Raw genomic sequence first — 17,078 nt, 5'->3', positions numbered from 1 at the left:
CATATATTTTGACATGAATAAAATTTTTAGTATCTACAAGTTTAATTGATCTTTTGTTTGGTTAATGTTGTCTTTTTCTTATTTAGGTTTGTTTGTTATGCTCAGTTCGATCTGAGAAGTTGGACACAGAAAATGAGCTGATTGGGAACCCGGTTCATGAGGTCCATGATGACAAGCCAATAATGCTTAGTGTTAAACTCAGAAAAAGAGTGTCCAATTCAGAACCCGAACAATGTAAATTCTGGAAGCAGTATTTCTTACGAGTTAAGCTTGCCTAGAGTAATTATTGTCTCTTAATAGCAACAGACAATCTTGTAAAGGAAGGTGATGCACTATTGAAAGAAAATTGGATATAAAAGAATGGGTTGAATACGATGGACGGCTATTATATATAGCATGGTATATATTTATATATATATATAAAAAAAGCATGGTTTATATATATATATATATATATATATATATATATATGCAATAACCATGAGGTAGTGGTAGTAGTTTTGAAGAAGAAAATAGTACTAATTCAGAATACGTTTGGCCCTAGGTTCCACGAAGCTTCCTGGAAAAACAAGCATGACGGTAACTTACACACGTATAGACATAAATTAACTGATCATATCCACATAAGTGAAGAGATGGTCGGCTCTGCAAATAAAGAGGAAGCTTGTTAAAAATTATATTTTTTATATAGTAGTTAAAGAACTAATTATATTCTTTACATAATAGATTTTTTATAATATTATTTTTCATTATATTATTTATTCATTTTCTTCTCTTTTTATCGTACAAAATAATTTTACAACTTTATAGCTTTTCTTTAATAATTGTGTTTGTGCGAATATATCTGTGCCACCTTTTAAAGGAATTTGATTTGAGTGTTTACTATTTTTTTTTTTAATTAAAAATATTATCTTATTTTCAGTAATTTTTTTAATGTATGTATAAGAAAAGGCTAATTTTTCTATTTTTATTATTCCTTATACAATTTTTGAAATGAAAACATAAAATAGTGTGACACTTTTGTAATTAAAAAAATAAAAAACATTTTTCCACTCAAACTATGCCGAAACTAAATTTTGTGTTTCCTTAACCTACTTATTTGAAATAAATTCATTACTGATAAAATAATTAGCCTTCTACCAGTTCATTGAAGTTTGTGTTATTGATCAGTATTAAACTTTTTCTTAATCATTCTAAATTCTCTAACTAGTTCATTTTAACAATTTACTCAAATATTAAATAAAGTAATTATTAAATATTTTTTGTACTTAAGTCACTTTTATTTTTTCTAAAAAAATTATAATTTTTTCATCTCAAATTTCAATCATTTATACATTCAAATTATTTGTTTTTAAAACTACTCATCTCCCTCCACATCTAAATTACCATTTTATTTTCTTATTGATTTATTTTTATCTAATTACAATTTATTTTATTTTATTTTTACTTTTAAAAATCTCAATTAATTTTTCATAAAATGAGTCTTTGAACAATAATTAAGGAAAATATAATAATTTTTATTTCAATACTTCCAATTACACAAGGAGTACATCAATTTTTATGTATTTAATATAATAAATAATTTATTTTAAATATTTTTATTTTGTTTCTTTAACTACTACACCCATATATAAAGTGTGGTAGAATATAGCATTAGCTCAATTGTTTTCTTTTTTTATGCATAAATGTTTCCTATTTGCTTCATTACGGCATAATTGGAGCAGACCATCTAGGTAGAACACTGGAGAAGCATATCAATTCCACAATTCTTAATAAGGCCTGGCAAGAGCATGTCCACACAATTGATCGTAAGTTGATGGTATTCATTCGTATGGTTACTATTTACATCAGCATAAAAAGAATTACAAAAAATGAAAGAAGAAACGATAAAGCCTGTTTGTTCTCTCAATTCAAGTGGCACTTGAGAAGCAATGAAGTGGAAAAAGTAATAGAAAATATCAAATAGAAGCAAAGTAGCAAACTTACCATGGATTAAAAAAAACACCCATTAACTGCGTCCCCCACTTTCCTCAATCATCAATCCTTTTAGACTCTTGGCTAACCAAATGGCCGTCTCCCTTGGGGAAACTTTATCTTTTCCAAAGGGCTTCAGAACAACTGCAAGTTCCTCCAATCTATTTTGCTGCAGCAAATCTGCAGATAATTCTAGCAGTCCTTCAAGTGCTTCAGCTCTCTGCCTGGAAGATTTAACATCCAAAATTTCCTTTGGGGGTGTTCCCTCTGCAGCTGTAGGAGTCTTATGTTTGGTATACTCGGAGGAATCAGATTTTGAAACAAGAGAATCAGTGTTTTCCACATCTTGTTGCCTAACAACAGGATGATCAGAAAAACTTGATTTGATGTTCATCAAGTCGGTGCAACTTGAAGATTTTAAGTTAGGAGGATTACTTAAGTTTCTGATTTCCATATTATCAGAAATATTTGACTTCAAGCCAATAGCTTCAGAGCAATTTGAAGATTTCAGAGTCAAAGGAGTGCTCACATTTCTCATTTCTAAATCATCCCTTACAATGTTGATAAACTTACCAACATCTACACTTTGAACTCCCATCTCCAGAGATTCCTTCACTGGCTGCTCACTCCCCACGCGATAACTGCTATGGCGTATGACATGAATGACATCATCAAAAGCTGGAGGAAGATGCCCAACAGCTGGCCTTTCTGGTGCTGGATTCTGTAAAACTGTTGCTTTCTCTTCTTGCAAAACTTTCTGGCTTGAAATATTAGTAGAAATAATCAAAGGAGCAGTTTCATCCACTGATGACAGTCTTCCCCTCACCATGAATTGGTCATCACCAGTTGAGATGCACATGAGTTTTGGCGGGCTAACTTTATCAAACCTATTATTTGGCTTGCTTGCTGGACCAAATTCTTCACAAACAGACTTTTCTCCAAAAATGGGGAGCGGCTGTTGGAGAGACTTGGTCGAAGTCATTTCCTTTGAAATATCTTCTTCTGTGATTTCAGCAGAGGGATCTACTGATCTATCATCACACCTGGAGCCAGCAGATGAAGTCCTTTGATTTATGGAAAAACTATCATCAGAAGAAAGCATTACCTCAGCATTTTGGCTTGAGTGATCAAGAGTTAAACCGGGACTTACTTTCTCATTACTAGAAGTTATATTCTGAAAACGTGGTGTAACCACAGGGGTTTCCCCAGACAATTGTTCAGACATGTCAAAATGCAAATAGGATGCAGGTGAACTGCTATCTGGACGTGATTCCTTGTTTTCAGTGTGGTTTAAATTCTCATGATCAGGAAGTGTTGGTTCACTTAAGTCAATAAAAGTGGTTGCAAAATCAGAAAGTTCAAATCCTTGAATAGAGAGCGAAGATGAGACAGAATTGCTGCCGTCTGTTTGCATTCCTTTGGAACTGCTTTCAAAAGTCTTCAAAGGCTCTCTAGTAATCTCTCTAGAAACATGTGGTAGATGACTGTTGGTCAACTGATGATGGCTCATCTTAGGCTCTCGAACCATTTTCTTTGGACTTGTCTTTCCAGTATTATTTGCTGCATTTAGAACATCAAACCCAGCCTGCCTCACATGTCCTGTAAAAGAAGGTGGTTTAAGTAAGCTTGGAGGAGTCTTTTGCCTTGTCTTGGAAGGAACTTCACGTCCTTCTACTTGTTTGACTGGACCAGAAGGTGGAATCACATTATGTCTAGGTTTAGTTTTTGGTGTGGATTCTATCATTGGTAACTGCCAGCATGTAGCAATATATCAGAAAAAAATTTCAATGTTATGAGGAAATCTTCAAAAGTAACTAATAGTACACTATAGCATTTATAATGGTAATGTACCTGATGCTTTGAAGTGTTTGACCCTTGCATTCTTTTTGCGGAATCAGGAGTTGTTTTAGAAGGTGCAGTAGTTGGCACCTCCAAATTAGGCTTCAAATCGTAAGCACCAAAATTGGGTTTGGGCAAATTGGATACTGTCTCTGTATTTATTTTATGTGTCAACACACCACCAACCTTTATGCGATTGCTTCTTATTGGAGAACTTGTCTCTTTAAGTTTTCCATCTTTTAAAGCTGTCACTACAGTCTTAATTGCTTTTGGTTGCTTAGATACAACATTAGAATGCTGTTCATTATTAGATTGCTTCGTCAGCTCTTTCTCATTTGTCTTGGCATTGACTTTGCTGGAACCATTTCCTTCTTCCCCAGGCAGGAGTTGCTCAGAGCTGTCATCCTCAATTGATGTCAGGTCTATTTCAGTGATTTTGCAATCACATTTGTGCAATGCTTTTGCATTGTTTTTCTCATTTGACATCAAACTATCTTTCTCGGTACTCGAACTACTTCTGTTTTGACTTCCTGGCTTATTTTTTAGAGCATGATGGACAGCAGAAATTGGCTTTTCAGGAGAACCAGCTGTTGGAGTACAGAAAGATGAACGATATTGATCAACATAAGGCAGCAAATAAGGGTGCTTTAAGATTTCAGATGCCTGTAAAAAATGTATAATGAAAGTGTTCAGGATTAGCAACAATAGAAAATCAGTGTAACATTTGAAATAAGATCACTCTCAAATAGAGGCTTACTGTTGGACGATGCTCGGGATTTTTTCTCAGCATGCCCTTTATCAATGTTTTCCTGTAGGTATGAACCAAAGTTCAAGATTGAGAAGCGAGATTGAAATCTTTGATGAAGGTAATGATTTTTTTTTTTTGGAAAAACATGTTTGGCACTCATTCAAAATATGATTCTTGAAAAATGAAATTAGCTAAGTGGTAATTAAATAATAACTAAAATAACAATTCTCCAAGTAAACGTAATAAATAGAATTACAAATCTCTAGGTAATACTTACATATGCGAGCTATTAATGCCAAGTCTATGGAATTTAAGCTTAGCTCATTTAAGCAATTGACCCTAACTTCAAGTTTGAATTTGTTCCTTTGTTTAGCTAAACACATGAGCATGATTGAGCAATCAACAACCCAAACTCAAACAATTTAGCTCATTTACACCCCTACTATAGTAACTACATTTTTCTGCCAAATGAATGTGATTTCACCAAGAAATCCTGAGTAATCACTCACTTTCTACTAACATAATGATACTAGCCTTAACAAAAGCAAATGAAACTTACAAAGATGGGGAATAACAGGGAGGCAAAGGGCCAATAGAGGAACGGTTTATCTTGCTTATCAACCCTGCCATATCCTGAAACAAGATATACGACACTTATCAAGGAAAAAAGATGATGAAAAATTGCCTTCACATTCACATACATAAATATATCAGGCAAGATAGGGGCCACAACAAGCTTAAACTTAGAAGTTAGAACTTCATCACTGATATCAGAATAGCAACAACCATAACATAGGTCGTGATGAGGATTCTGGTAGGGGTAGTTCTTCGATTATGCCTTGGTTTTTATAGTTTTGTCCCTTCTAGAACATTTACATGAACTTTATTTTGTTGCACAAAATCATATATTTGTTAACTTGGGTCCAGAAAAAGGATATTTTGTTCAGATCAAACTTGAGGATAACATATTACAGGAATTCACAAAAAAAGATTATAGCATATCTATAAATTCTTCAAAAATAACAAGAAAAAATATAGGAACTTGCAATCAAAATTTTGTTATTTAATTTCAATCCTTCTGGACCAGTATGCAAATCAGTACCTTATCCTTTCTGTTGCACAAAAATGCAACTTTAGTATCTTCAATGCACAAATGAGATATTACATTCATATGACTTAATGACAGTTCATTAAATGAGACAACTGATTATAGCATATCTATAATTACTGTAAGTAAAAAAAAACAGAGGAAAACTTACAAAAGCTTTAAAAGCTGGGCGATGAGCAGCCATCTCATATATACAACAACCTGAACAACAAAAATACATTTTAGCCATAGCAGAACAACTATCAGATATTCATCGCATAAGACATATACCTAGTGACCAAATATCAGATTTGAATCCATAAGGAATATCAGCAAGCAGTTCAGGACACATATAGTTGGGAGTTCCTACCACCTGCACACAAATATTTAAATCAATTAACTTCCACAACCAGTAACTGCACATTTATGAAATAAATGCAATGGTAATGATATGGTACCAATGTCATATTATAAACCTATAGTAATTGAAAACTATTAAAACATGGATTCCATCATTCCAAAACATGAGAGCTTATAAATATGAAGATCAGTACAACAGTCTTCCAGCTGAATCAGATTCAAGTAGAAACTATAATCTTATAACCAACAGTAATAACCTTTGGTCTTATTTATCAAATCTGAAGCAAGGAAATTAATTTAATCCACTCAAACAACATTCAATTACTCTCCACATTTTTTATTTTCAGAAATGTAGTATTAAAAGAAGAAAATAAGAAAAGCTTGCTGACTATCAGCAATGGAGAGAAAGCGAAGGGTATGCAGCTGAAGATTGCTATATGGCTCTGCCTCCAGGGGAATGTCACCTTAGCCTATTATAGAATATTCTTCATCACTACTGACACCTTATAGGTCATCACATATGCATAGGTTTAAGTATCATTTTTTTATATAAAAAGGCATGCAAATGAATGACAATAACAAGAGGAATCCCAAATAGGTTGGCACCCCAATAACAAGAGGCATAGTTTAAGTACCATTGTGGTCCACAAAACAGAAGAAAAATATTTATAGTAATTAGTATTACAAGGAAAATTTTAAAATAATGGAAGAATTGGAAGCATTAAAAATATCTCAATATAATTTAAAATCCAACCCTATATATACAGTTTTTTTTTCTTTCACCAACAACAAATAAGCTTGCACGTCTATTTATCAAGGTTTTACATCAATGCTTGCCTTGGCTAAAGTAGATATGTTATATATGAAACAAAAAAAAGTAAAAAACTAATTCTTTTATGTGAAAAAAATAATTGATTAAGCAAAATTCTATCTAGCAGCCATGGCATAAATTTGGTTTAAAATAAGTATTTTGGTTAGTTTAGATTTAACATCATAGTAATAGCAAAAGAATCGGGAGTAAGGTGTGAAGGAATAAATCAACTGGACAATGAGAGAAATTTTAATTAAACATAATTGTGAAGATCATTATTAGCTCATGTCTAATGGCATACCTAATAGACTCAACAATAAACAAAACATAGTAACAAAGTGAAGCTTTCTGTTCTCATGGACAGATACTCTAGCCTCTAGGGTCCTGAGTTTGGTAGGGAGACACTACAAAAATTGCATGACTATATGTAAATATGAAGAGGTATTTTCAGAGTGTAAGTATAACTAAATATGTCCAACTGAGGAGCAAGCAAGGGGAATGATGTGACGATGAAAAACCCTAAGCTCTAACTTGGTTTTAGTGCTTCTCAGCATATGATGCTAACATGTAGGATTCATCAATGCTGTAGAAACTAGACAGAATAATGCTGAGCATGAATCCTAACATCATTAAAACAAAAAAAAAAAGGATTTAAAGAAGAAAAAGAAAGCAGCAAGTTCCCATCTCTCACATACCGAAGAAGCCAAATCATCCGCTTTTAGTGTCTTAGCAAGCCCAAAATCACCTATATAAATGTCAGGAAATTACAGACAAAATTCAGGATGAAATCATCATAATCTATACCTAAAGTAGTCAAATATGATATATGAACTCACCAAGGCGAACATCATGATCCTTGGTAAGAAAGATATTGGAACACTGCCAGCAGAGTGGACAAAATAATTTAACATATTTTCACATGGAAGATTAAGGAGAAAAACAAAAAAGCCATATTACCATACAGTTTGTTTCGTCCAAGTAATACCTTTAGATCACGATGTAAAACAAAATTTGAATGCAGGTATTCCACTGCCAAGAGTATTTGAGTAAACCACTTGCAGAGTTTCTTCCCAACGTCAAACGCACCCAACATGAGCAACCAAAATATTCAAACAAAAAATATAAGAATTAAGAAAATCAAATATATCTGGGCAAAAATACCTCCTCAGGAAAGTAAATCCCGTTTGATTTCTTCATCAATGCAGCCCTATTAAGTAATTAAAGAGAAAACAAACATGAAAAATTAGTAAGTAATTGGACTTACACAACGCATGAACTTCACATGCAGTCGGAGTTCACACTTGACAAGTATTATCAAATACACTCACATGTCTCCACCTTCACAGTATCCAGTAACAATGCAAACATAACAACCCTACAATACAACCAAAAACATACTTAAGTAATAAATAAATAAAACCATTACAATACAACTAATTCAAGTTTACAGGAGAACGTACAACACTGCATACTGCAAAATAACAATCGAAACGCAATGCTTTGGCTCACCTTCTCAACCCAAGCCTCTTTAAATTCCACAATGTAAGGATGCTGAATTCGAGCAATAAGAGTCATCTACAATTCCCGAAACAGTCCACAACGGTCAAATCACAGAGCACGAAGCAAATGAACAAGCAAGAAATTGAAGAAACCTAAAACCTACCTCTTGATGAGCAGATCTTCTGCATCGCTCAGTCTGCCGCGCGAGCCTGATTTTCTTCAACACGTACCTGCAATCCACGAACCAAACGAACCGTTAGTTCTCAAAATTCAAACGAAACACAATCCAATTACCGACTCAGCCAAACGCAAACAATCGAGACGCAAACGCACTTCATCTTCTCGGCTTTGTGGTTTACGAGAATCGCAGCGCCAAACGCGCCGCGGCCGATCTGCTCCATGATCTCGTAGTGATCCATCCGCGACTCCATCGAGCTCTCGATCCAATTGCAACAAACCGATTTCGCACCGAATGAATTTCACTCTCCGAACTCCGGCGACAGCACCGAAACCATTTCCAAACGCAGTTCGCGCGTTCTACATTGCTTCCGCAGCAGAATCACGTGCGAGGTTAACGTTTTCTGAGTTTTCTCATCACTGACGTGTCTCCGCAATCAATGTAGTAGTGCTTCGGCTACACTCAATTCTCTCTCACACACACTCTCGAAGCGCCGTGATGATAGCAATAATGTGAAATCACGCAGCGTAGTTATCTTGCGCAGAAATTGCAATGATGAGGTTACTTTTTTGTATGGCGAAGATGATGAAGAAGAAGCAGCTACGCTTTCTCTTTCTCTCTCTAAGCTGAGGAGTCTAGAGAGAGAGCATACGCCGACAGTCACAGCTGGTCTACCACACCGGCTTCTCACCCGTCGATTTTTGGTCTTTATTTATATGCATATAATAATGTATTATTTGCGTACTTATTAGGAGATGAACTGATGATTGATGAAGTAATTGTTCTTAATTTTCTAAAAATTAAGCTAAAAGGCTTGCTTACTTAAGAATTAGTAGATTAATTTCACTTTCAGGTTCCGTTAACTTCAAAATTCAGCATCCATTAATGACGATTATGATGGGGTACGTGTGTCGCCATCGTGGGAGAAATACCAGTTATCCATTGTTAATTACCAAAACAGAAGACGTCAATTGTGTGTAGAATGGAGCAGTGGCAGTCAGAAACTGGAATTGCAACTTTGCAACCGTACTGAAAGGAAATTTTTTAGTGCACTTAACGAATCAAATATTTGTCGCCAGAAAAAACAAAAATCCTTACTAGAAATGACATATCAAGTAAATTAAAGCCTAAATTATGACTTCTTTTTTTTTTTTACTTAATTTCTTACATTCATGATTTTAATCCTTTTCAATTTTAATTATAATATTTAATTTTTCTAATTTTATAAATGGATGATTTTATCATCTTTATAAATTATTTACAAATAATTTTCATTAATTGATTTATTAAATTAATTAAAGCTATTAACTATTAAAAATTAAATAACAAATTATTAATCACAATTATTAAAGTTTTATAATGATTAATAATTTTATTTAATTTATAAATAATTTAATATCTCTAATAATAACAATTATTAGTTAATAATTTATGAAAGGAATCAAAATCCTAAATTTATAAAACTAACGAACAAAATGTTATAATTAATAATTAAATAACCAAAATCATAAATTTAGAAAATTAGGAGCAACATTTCAATTTAGCCTACATTAAAAGATGGGATGACCAAAATTGTTTTAATTCGTTTCAGTTATATGATTTTAATTGTGTTTTGCTTTTTCTAAATATTTAATTTTTTAATTTGATGTGTTTTTTCAAAATATATAATTTAAATATATTGGCATTGTAAGGTATTTTTATAATTGTTATCCGATTGTAAATTTTGATAAGTAAAATGGTTAACTTTCATGATAATTATTTTAAACAAATTCATTCTTATAGTGATTTTTAATTGATTGATCATGTGAATTTATTTTATAAAAGTTATCGAAAAAAGATATTTTTATAAATAAAAAAGCATTTATTAACTAAAAACATTAGAGTTCTTTTGGTTAAAAAAATAGTTTAATAAGTACTGTATATGTTATCAACTTTAAAAATTTCATACATTGCCACTTTAAAGGCTATTAATTGATTTGTTACCATTCACATATTTGACGTTACAAAATTGTAATTAAAAGCTTTATTGTCCTTTAATATAGGGATTAAAAGTTTGAGTTCTGAAATATGCAAAAACATTTTCTCAATTTCTAGCAATTCTTTCCATCCTTTCTCTTCTGCTTTATTTTTTTCAGTATTATTTGTGATGCTTCAACATGTTTTAGTCTCAAGTGTTTGGAGGAGCAAATCAGATATATGATTCAACAAGAGGTATGTTAGAATTTGCTTTTAGTTGTAAAGTTGTAACTTTTGCAATTGTTAAATCCAAACAAGGTCTAAATTCATAAACTGTTTAAAGTATAAGTATATATAGTGTAGATTTGTTTTTCCATTGAACAAACTTCAGACTTACATTTAAGGAAAAATAGTAATTTGTTGTTTTTCAAAAAAATGATGCATGGGAATAGTAATTTGTCGACGAAACTCCTCCTACTCTAATTAAGGTCAAAATTGTCTTCTATGCTCTGTTGAGTAAATTCGTGTTTCACAAGGCACCGCCATGTCCTAAACAGCTCAACTGCTCAAGTGATTAATCGAAGTTGTTAGGTTCTGATAGATGGTTAGAGGCTTGTTTTAGATCAACTAAACTATAATTAATCAATGTATCAAAAAAACTATAATTAATCAAGTTCGTACCGAACTAAAATACAAATGTTATTTCACCAAAAAAAAAAAATACAAATGTTATTAATTGGGCCTATCCGTACCATGTGTATCACACACCAGACATTTAATGGAGTACTCTGTCTCTAACGCGCGAGATATATATATATATATATATATATATATATATAAGTATGCTTTTTTTAATAAAATAAAATGGAAGGAGAAAAAATAAAATACAAAATATACACCAAACAGCCACACCTAACTATTAATTCCAAAATTTGACATCTAATCCATAGGGTCACGCTAATTAAAAATGAAGCTAAATAAGTTGGATTGAAACTCTTAAACTTTTCATTTCATATGTTCTATGTTCTAATGATGAGAAACAATTGTCTTGCAATGATTGTGAGCTTGTCTATGATAGCTCTTGAACGCTAAGAAGGAAAGTTGCATGACCACTCTCGTCTTGAGGAGGGGCATGCTTATTATGAATCAACTGATAAAAGTTAAAAGTTGAATTTAAAAGTTGTAAATGATGATGTTAATTTTTAGTTAACCTTATTATTTAAATAGAGATGTTATCTAATTAGTGTAATTTAATTTTGATCACCCGACATCTTATTTTTTATCTCATTGTTACATCTTAAATTGTTAGGTATATATCACATATATTTTTCATTAAAGATGTTTTAACTTGAGTCAAATTGTTATAGACTTACAACTTAGATTAGATTAAGATGATCTTATATTTTATAATTATATCTCTTGTTAATCGATTGTATAAAGACTCTATAAATAATGTACTCTATAGTATTGTTCACAGGCAAACAACTTACAATTTCTTCAAAAGTTTCCTATATACTTGCATAGACGATAAGAAAAACTGTCACAAATGACGTAGTTTATATTAATTTAGAACATATTTATAATATTTACTTACTTATTAAAGACATCCTCAAGAGTGATGAGAATTGTTTATGTTAAAGACTCCTAAAATAAGAGAAACTAAGTTTTTCTTTTGTTGATCATACACTTTAAAATTCAAAGTTTTCAATGAGACAACTCCATTATGAAACTAGTGATTAGGGTTACATTGTCTATCTTACACATATCAATATTAGGTGTTCAAAGTCCATTAGAAATTAATCAGTGGATTTAGGTATCATCAAATGAATACTTAATATATATATACACATATATTATTATTTTTTAAATGAAAGCTAGGTCACAATGATTGCGGTCCAAAAGAGTTTATAGAAAAATTCTAACATAAACTTCAATGCTCAAGTTAGAATATAGTGAAATAACAACTAAAAAGTATGTATTTTGCATGCCTAATTAAGACTTTAACAGAGTAATTAATTATAAGTGACAAATTAGGGTTTTTTTTACTGACCTTACATGAGGATCTTCCAGAGGTGTAGTGGGTGTTTATGTCACACATGAGATATTTATTTATAAATGTTGCTTGATTAGACATTGAAGTGTGATTTGACTAATAAAGACAAATGATTAATTATAAATGGTTACTATGATGGAATCGACCCTATGATCAACTATGAGGATTAACGTATTTGTCGATTAACAATTAAAGTGATCAATCTTATTATTCCTTCAAAACACACAAGAAGACCCAGAATATATGGAATACATAATATTTTAATATAAAGTTAAAAATAGAGTTAGAGTTTAAATACTTAAATATTAGGTAGTCTTCGTAAAAAAAATAAAAAATTAGGTAGTCCAATATGATGATCTTCAATAAAAAAAAATACATCTGATTTTTAAAAAAATATATATTTTTTCCCCAAATTTTAACTCTAGCATGTCTTTTTTACCATCTAAAAAAAATTATTTTAGAACAACTTGATATTTTAACCGTTAAACATACCTAGAATAGACTAAACAAAACTTGGATCTCTAAATTAATTAAGCTGCCTCACAAACTACAAAATCAAACTTGGAACATGATTATTGCACCAATCCTGGAAGATAGCATTTGATAAGAAATTTGCTGAAGAAAACCAATCACATGTAAGACTTTATGCAAAAGATTATCAATAAATCCCTATTTTTAGAAGAAAAAAAATGTTATATGGTCTGACACTATCACTTGTCATATGAAAATTAGTTTAGACAATAGATAAGTAGCGAGTCCAAATCATATAATAACTCTTTGAGTAAAACAACTAGACACACAAATTGTATAATAAATTGTTGCCCAAGCTTTACCTACTCCTTATTACCGAAAACTCTTGTGAAACAAAAATAAATCTTCACAATTCTGAGTAATTGCAGTAGAGATCCCCCATCACTCATAGCAGCAGTCATACCATAGATTAACAGAGACATCTCACACCAAAAATATATTCTCACTTATAATTTCTCTTTTTTCTAAGCTATCTATTTTCTATAGTCTTCGTACAATAATTCTATCACACATCTTGTTCTTGCATAAATAGATTTCCTTAATTAATCTGAGGAGTTAATATTTAGTGATAAACGAGTTTGTGAGGGGAAGTAGTAAGTTACACAGTCATATTCATATGTAATGTATATGTGTCGATAAATTGGCTTTGACAGGAAAAAAAAATGCTGGAATCCTGTTTAGTTGAATTTTTGTTTTAGAATATTTTTCACCATTTCTTATATAAATATTAAAAAAAAGAAATAAAATATGTTATTTTTTTATAATTTTTAATAATAACAGAAAATCCAAATATATAATATTTTTCCAACTAACCAGACCTTATTTCTTTTTTATTTATTTGGTAATATGAAATAAATAAAAGCAATATATCAAATGGTCATTTTTTACATTAGCTGTAAAATTTAATGAGATATAAATTTCTAAGCTCATGTTTAAATAAATAAAAAACTCCACTTAGTTGTAATTTGTAAAGATTACCAAATTACATATGTTCAATCCTTCAGGTATCTTTAAAGCCTTCAAGATTTGCTAAATTGTTAGTCTAGACTCTAGAGCAACAGTGGTGGTTGTACAAACTACAAAGTCACTTTAATGTCCAAGTAAACGTTTAGTAGAATAGCTGTAAATGAAAGTACCTATACCTAAAGACTCTGTAAGTGCTCTGTCCGTAGAACTAGACTGTGGGTTAATTGAATCACATAGAAATATAGAATATCTGTAAATGAAAAGTATGTAGACATAAATACTCTGTTAAGTGCTCTCTGTTCATAGAACTGGACTGTGGGGGAATTGAATCACAATAATGACATTTAAGTGCAATCAAATCTTTGTAAAATGTGAGTTCTCTTGAGTACTGAATATTCTTACTCTCCTGATATGGGAGATGTGAATATATAGGTGTATAGGATTGTTTAGTTCAAGCATATGGAACAATATGCAACGCAGGCTTATCAATAAAATACTGCAGACGTGTACCTTTCCTTAATTTGTTTGGTTGTACTTAAGCATAATATTTAAATTCCGATCCTGATATGGTACCAACCTACCAACGTCCAGTTTTTTCTTTTATTTGGCACTTTCAATCCATATGAGATTATTGGTTACAATTTCAATTCTAGTTGGTTTTTGACGTCAACTTTCACTTCACGCGTAACGCGTTATATGCATGGGGAAATGTTTATTAATTATACGTAGAGTGCACTCAAGTTGTATATTCAAAGCCAACTAATATATGATACATCGTTATCTACTACAAGTGTGTGGTAAATAGATTCATATAACATTTGAAGATAATAAGTCGAGTAGTGTATAATTTAGATGTGTATAGATAAATAACCTGATTAAGCACGCGCGTTTAGAAGTTTTTATTACACAAGAATCTATGTTATATATAAATTTGATCATAAAATTAAACAAGTTAAAAATAATTTAGTATGCTAAATTTTAACAAGAAACTTTTTTTTTTGGAAGGCAAAACTTTCATTCAAGAACAAGAAACTTATTCAAATGAATTAAAAATAATTTATAAAAGATAAATTCAAATAAACTTCCTTTTATTAATTTGTATAAAATTTGTATGGCACTGCAGAAATTTTTTTGGCATGGAAGAAGGGCATTTTTTTTTTACCGTCTTTTGGTTTGGGGATGCTCGTTCAGCCCTTGCTATGTAACTTCCCAGCCACCTTTGCAAAATTCAATTTTGAAGTTTAAGCAAAGTGTTTCTGGAAGTGTGACCAGTAAAAATTCATGAGACGATTGCACTCATTGAATTACAAATGGCTGTCATTCTTATAAATAATACTAAATCCTTTTTAACGTAATTAAATGCGCCAAACCCTTGAAAGTCAATTTCCCATAATGTTAGTTTGAGGTATTCATTGCATGACATAATTCCTGCTTCAACACAAACACATCGATATCTCAATCAAAATGTAAGATAGTGTCAGGATTTGCATTATAAAATAAACTGTAATTCTGATAATAACTTGAAATAGAGTTGAAACTGAAACAGTTTTTTTTAATCAACTAACTGAAAACACTCCTTTGCCTCCTATCTGTCCCTCTTTACTTTCAAATCCACAAAGAAAAAAGAACATAAAATTTGAAAAGCCACCTGGAAAATATGGAAACACATTCACACAAAAAAACAACTATATATTATTCCATGGGGGCTACCTTCGGTCACGTAATTTTAACTGGATAAACCTTGGTCACATGCAATTCAACTATAAATTATAGATTATATATTAACCTAGATATCAGGCTCCAGAATATTCTTGGTCTTTAATTCTCTGTCTCGCAACGCAAGATTGAAGAATAAATATTTGTTCCGACCTTTGTCATGATTCTATTCTCATTTGCTTCTACGCAATCTCACGATGAAAACAAATTGATTCTGGTGGCTGTTATTGATTCTACACTTCTGTGTGTAGTTCTTCACAATCTCACGAATACAATTGATTCTTGTGTGCTATAGATTTTGGTTATTTAATCAATTGCCTTTTCTTAGCACACAACAAAATAAAGGGAAATTGTTATATAGTTCTAGTATTATAATAATCTCGATCAATCTATGAGTAAATATCATGTAGAAACTACCCATAATGTATGTGTTTCTCTTTTTCTTTTTTTTTCATCTGTAAATGCATAATTAATAGTCAAGAATAATACAATAATTTCTTATAATTAAAAGCGTAATATTTAAAAAATGTTAGGATAATTTTGTAATGAAACCTGCAGGCCTGCCGCCATATGGAAGCATAACTAGCCAGAGACTTTGAAGATGGCCCGATAAAGAAGGTGATGTTGGGAATGCTCTCTACATTGGTTTGCCATCGTCATAACTCATAAAATAAATCATAAAAATTTTCTACTCATTAATTTTGTATCTTTATCGTCCAAAGACAGGGATAATCTCTATCTTACTGCAAACGCATCTTCAGCCCCACGAAAATCTCACTTTAGTGCCAATAAAGATGCCGCAAACCAAATCAATCAGTCATTTCATCTTTTCAATATTTTTTCTTTCTCTTTACCACGACTTCATGCTGTCATTGGATAGAGAGGATAATGAATAATTCAAAACAAAAAATGATAGTGAAATGTTTCCTTGCCACCCTGTTTCTACCTAGTTGCCTTACTCCCAATGGTACAATCAATCATCACTACTTTTACCTTAAACTATACTACTGCCACACCTTGCAGTAACAAGAGAAAAAGTCTAAACACACAAATAGATATTCAAAGCTCACGAATTCAATTCACGACTTTCATTTAAGTTTTCACAAAATTTATTTTTTTCAAAATAATTTATAGACTTAAATATATATTTAATTTTTTAAATTTATTTTTTTAATATTTTAATTTTAAAATTATTTTTTAATTGTATAATTTTCTTTTTACTCCCGTTACCATGTGAGTTAACAGGAAAACAAAATATTCACAATTTGTACTGACTATTGATAGTTAAAAGTTGATTTTCTATTTTAAATTTTAAAATATAATTTCTGACAGTTTAAAATTATCAAAATCAAATCAGAA

General features: G+C 31.2%; 1 protein-coding gene across 2 annotated transcripts; it reads right to left on the bottom strand.

Moving 5' to 3' along the window:
- Nucleotides 1-1,802: 1,802 nt before the first annotated feature.
- Nucleotides 1,803-9,204, bottom strand: LOC100780141 (serine/threonine-protein kinase Nek3). Of its 2 annotated transcripts, XM_003543370.5 has the most exons (14): nt 8,653-9,204; nt 8,483-8,549; nt 8,329-8,394; nt 8,148-8,194; nt 7,981-8,026; nt 7,805-7,885; nt 7,656-7,698; nt 7,515-7,564; nt 5,940-6,021; nt 5,821-5,870; nt 5,121-5,194; nt 4,571-4,622; nt 3,826-4,476; nt 1,803-3,724 (listed from the first exon to the last, which is right to left on the bottom strand). In XM_003543370.5, the coding sequence occupies exons 1-14, from the start codon at nt 8,748-8,750 to the stop codon at nt 2,009-2,011; spliced, it is 3,123 nt and encodes a 1,040-aa protein (XP_003543418.1). In that variant the 5' UTR covers nt 8,751-9,204; the 3' UTR covers nt 1,803-2,008. The 2 variants fall into 2 exon arrangements, with proteins under 2 accessions (XP_003543418.1, XP_014621497.1); XM_014766011.3 differs by lacking the exons at nt 5,940-6,021; nt 7,981-8,026; nt 8,148-8,194; ... (1 more) ...; nt 8,483-8,549; nt 8,653-9,204 and having other exon boundaries at nt 5,821-5,871; nt 7,513-7,564; nt 7,805-7,820.
- Nucleotides 9,205-17,078: the final 7,874 nt, after the last annotated feature.

This window comes from Glycine max, chromosome 13, assembly GCF_000004515.6.
Source record: "Glycine max cultivar Williams 82 chromosome 13, Glycine_max_v4.0, whole genome shotgun sequence".
NCBI classification, from domain to species: Eukaryota; Viridiplantae; Streptophyta; class Magnoliopsida; order Fabales; family Fabaceae; genus Glycine; species Glycine max.
This window is presented reverse-complemented; position numbering and strand designations above follow the sequence as displayed.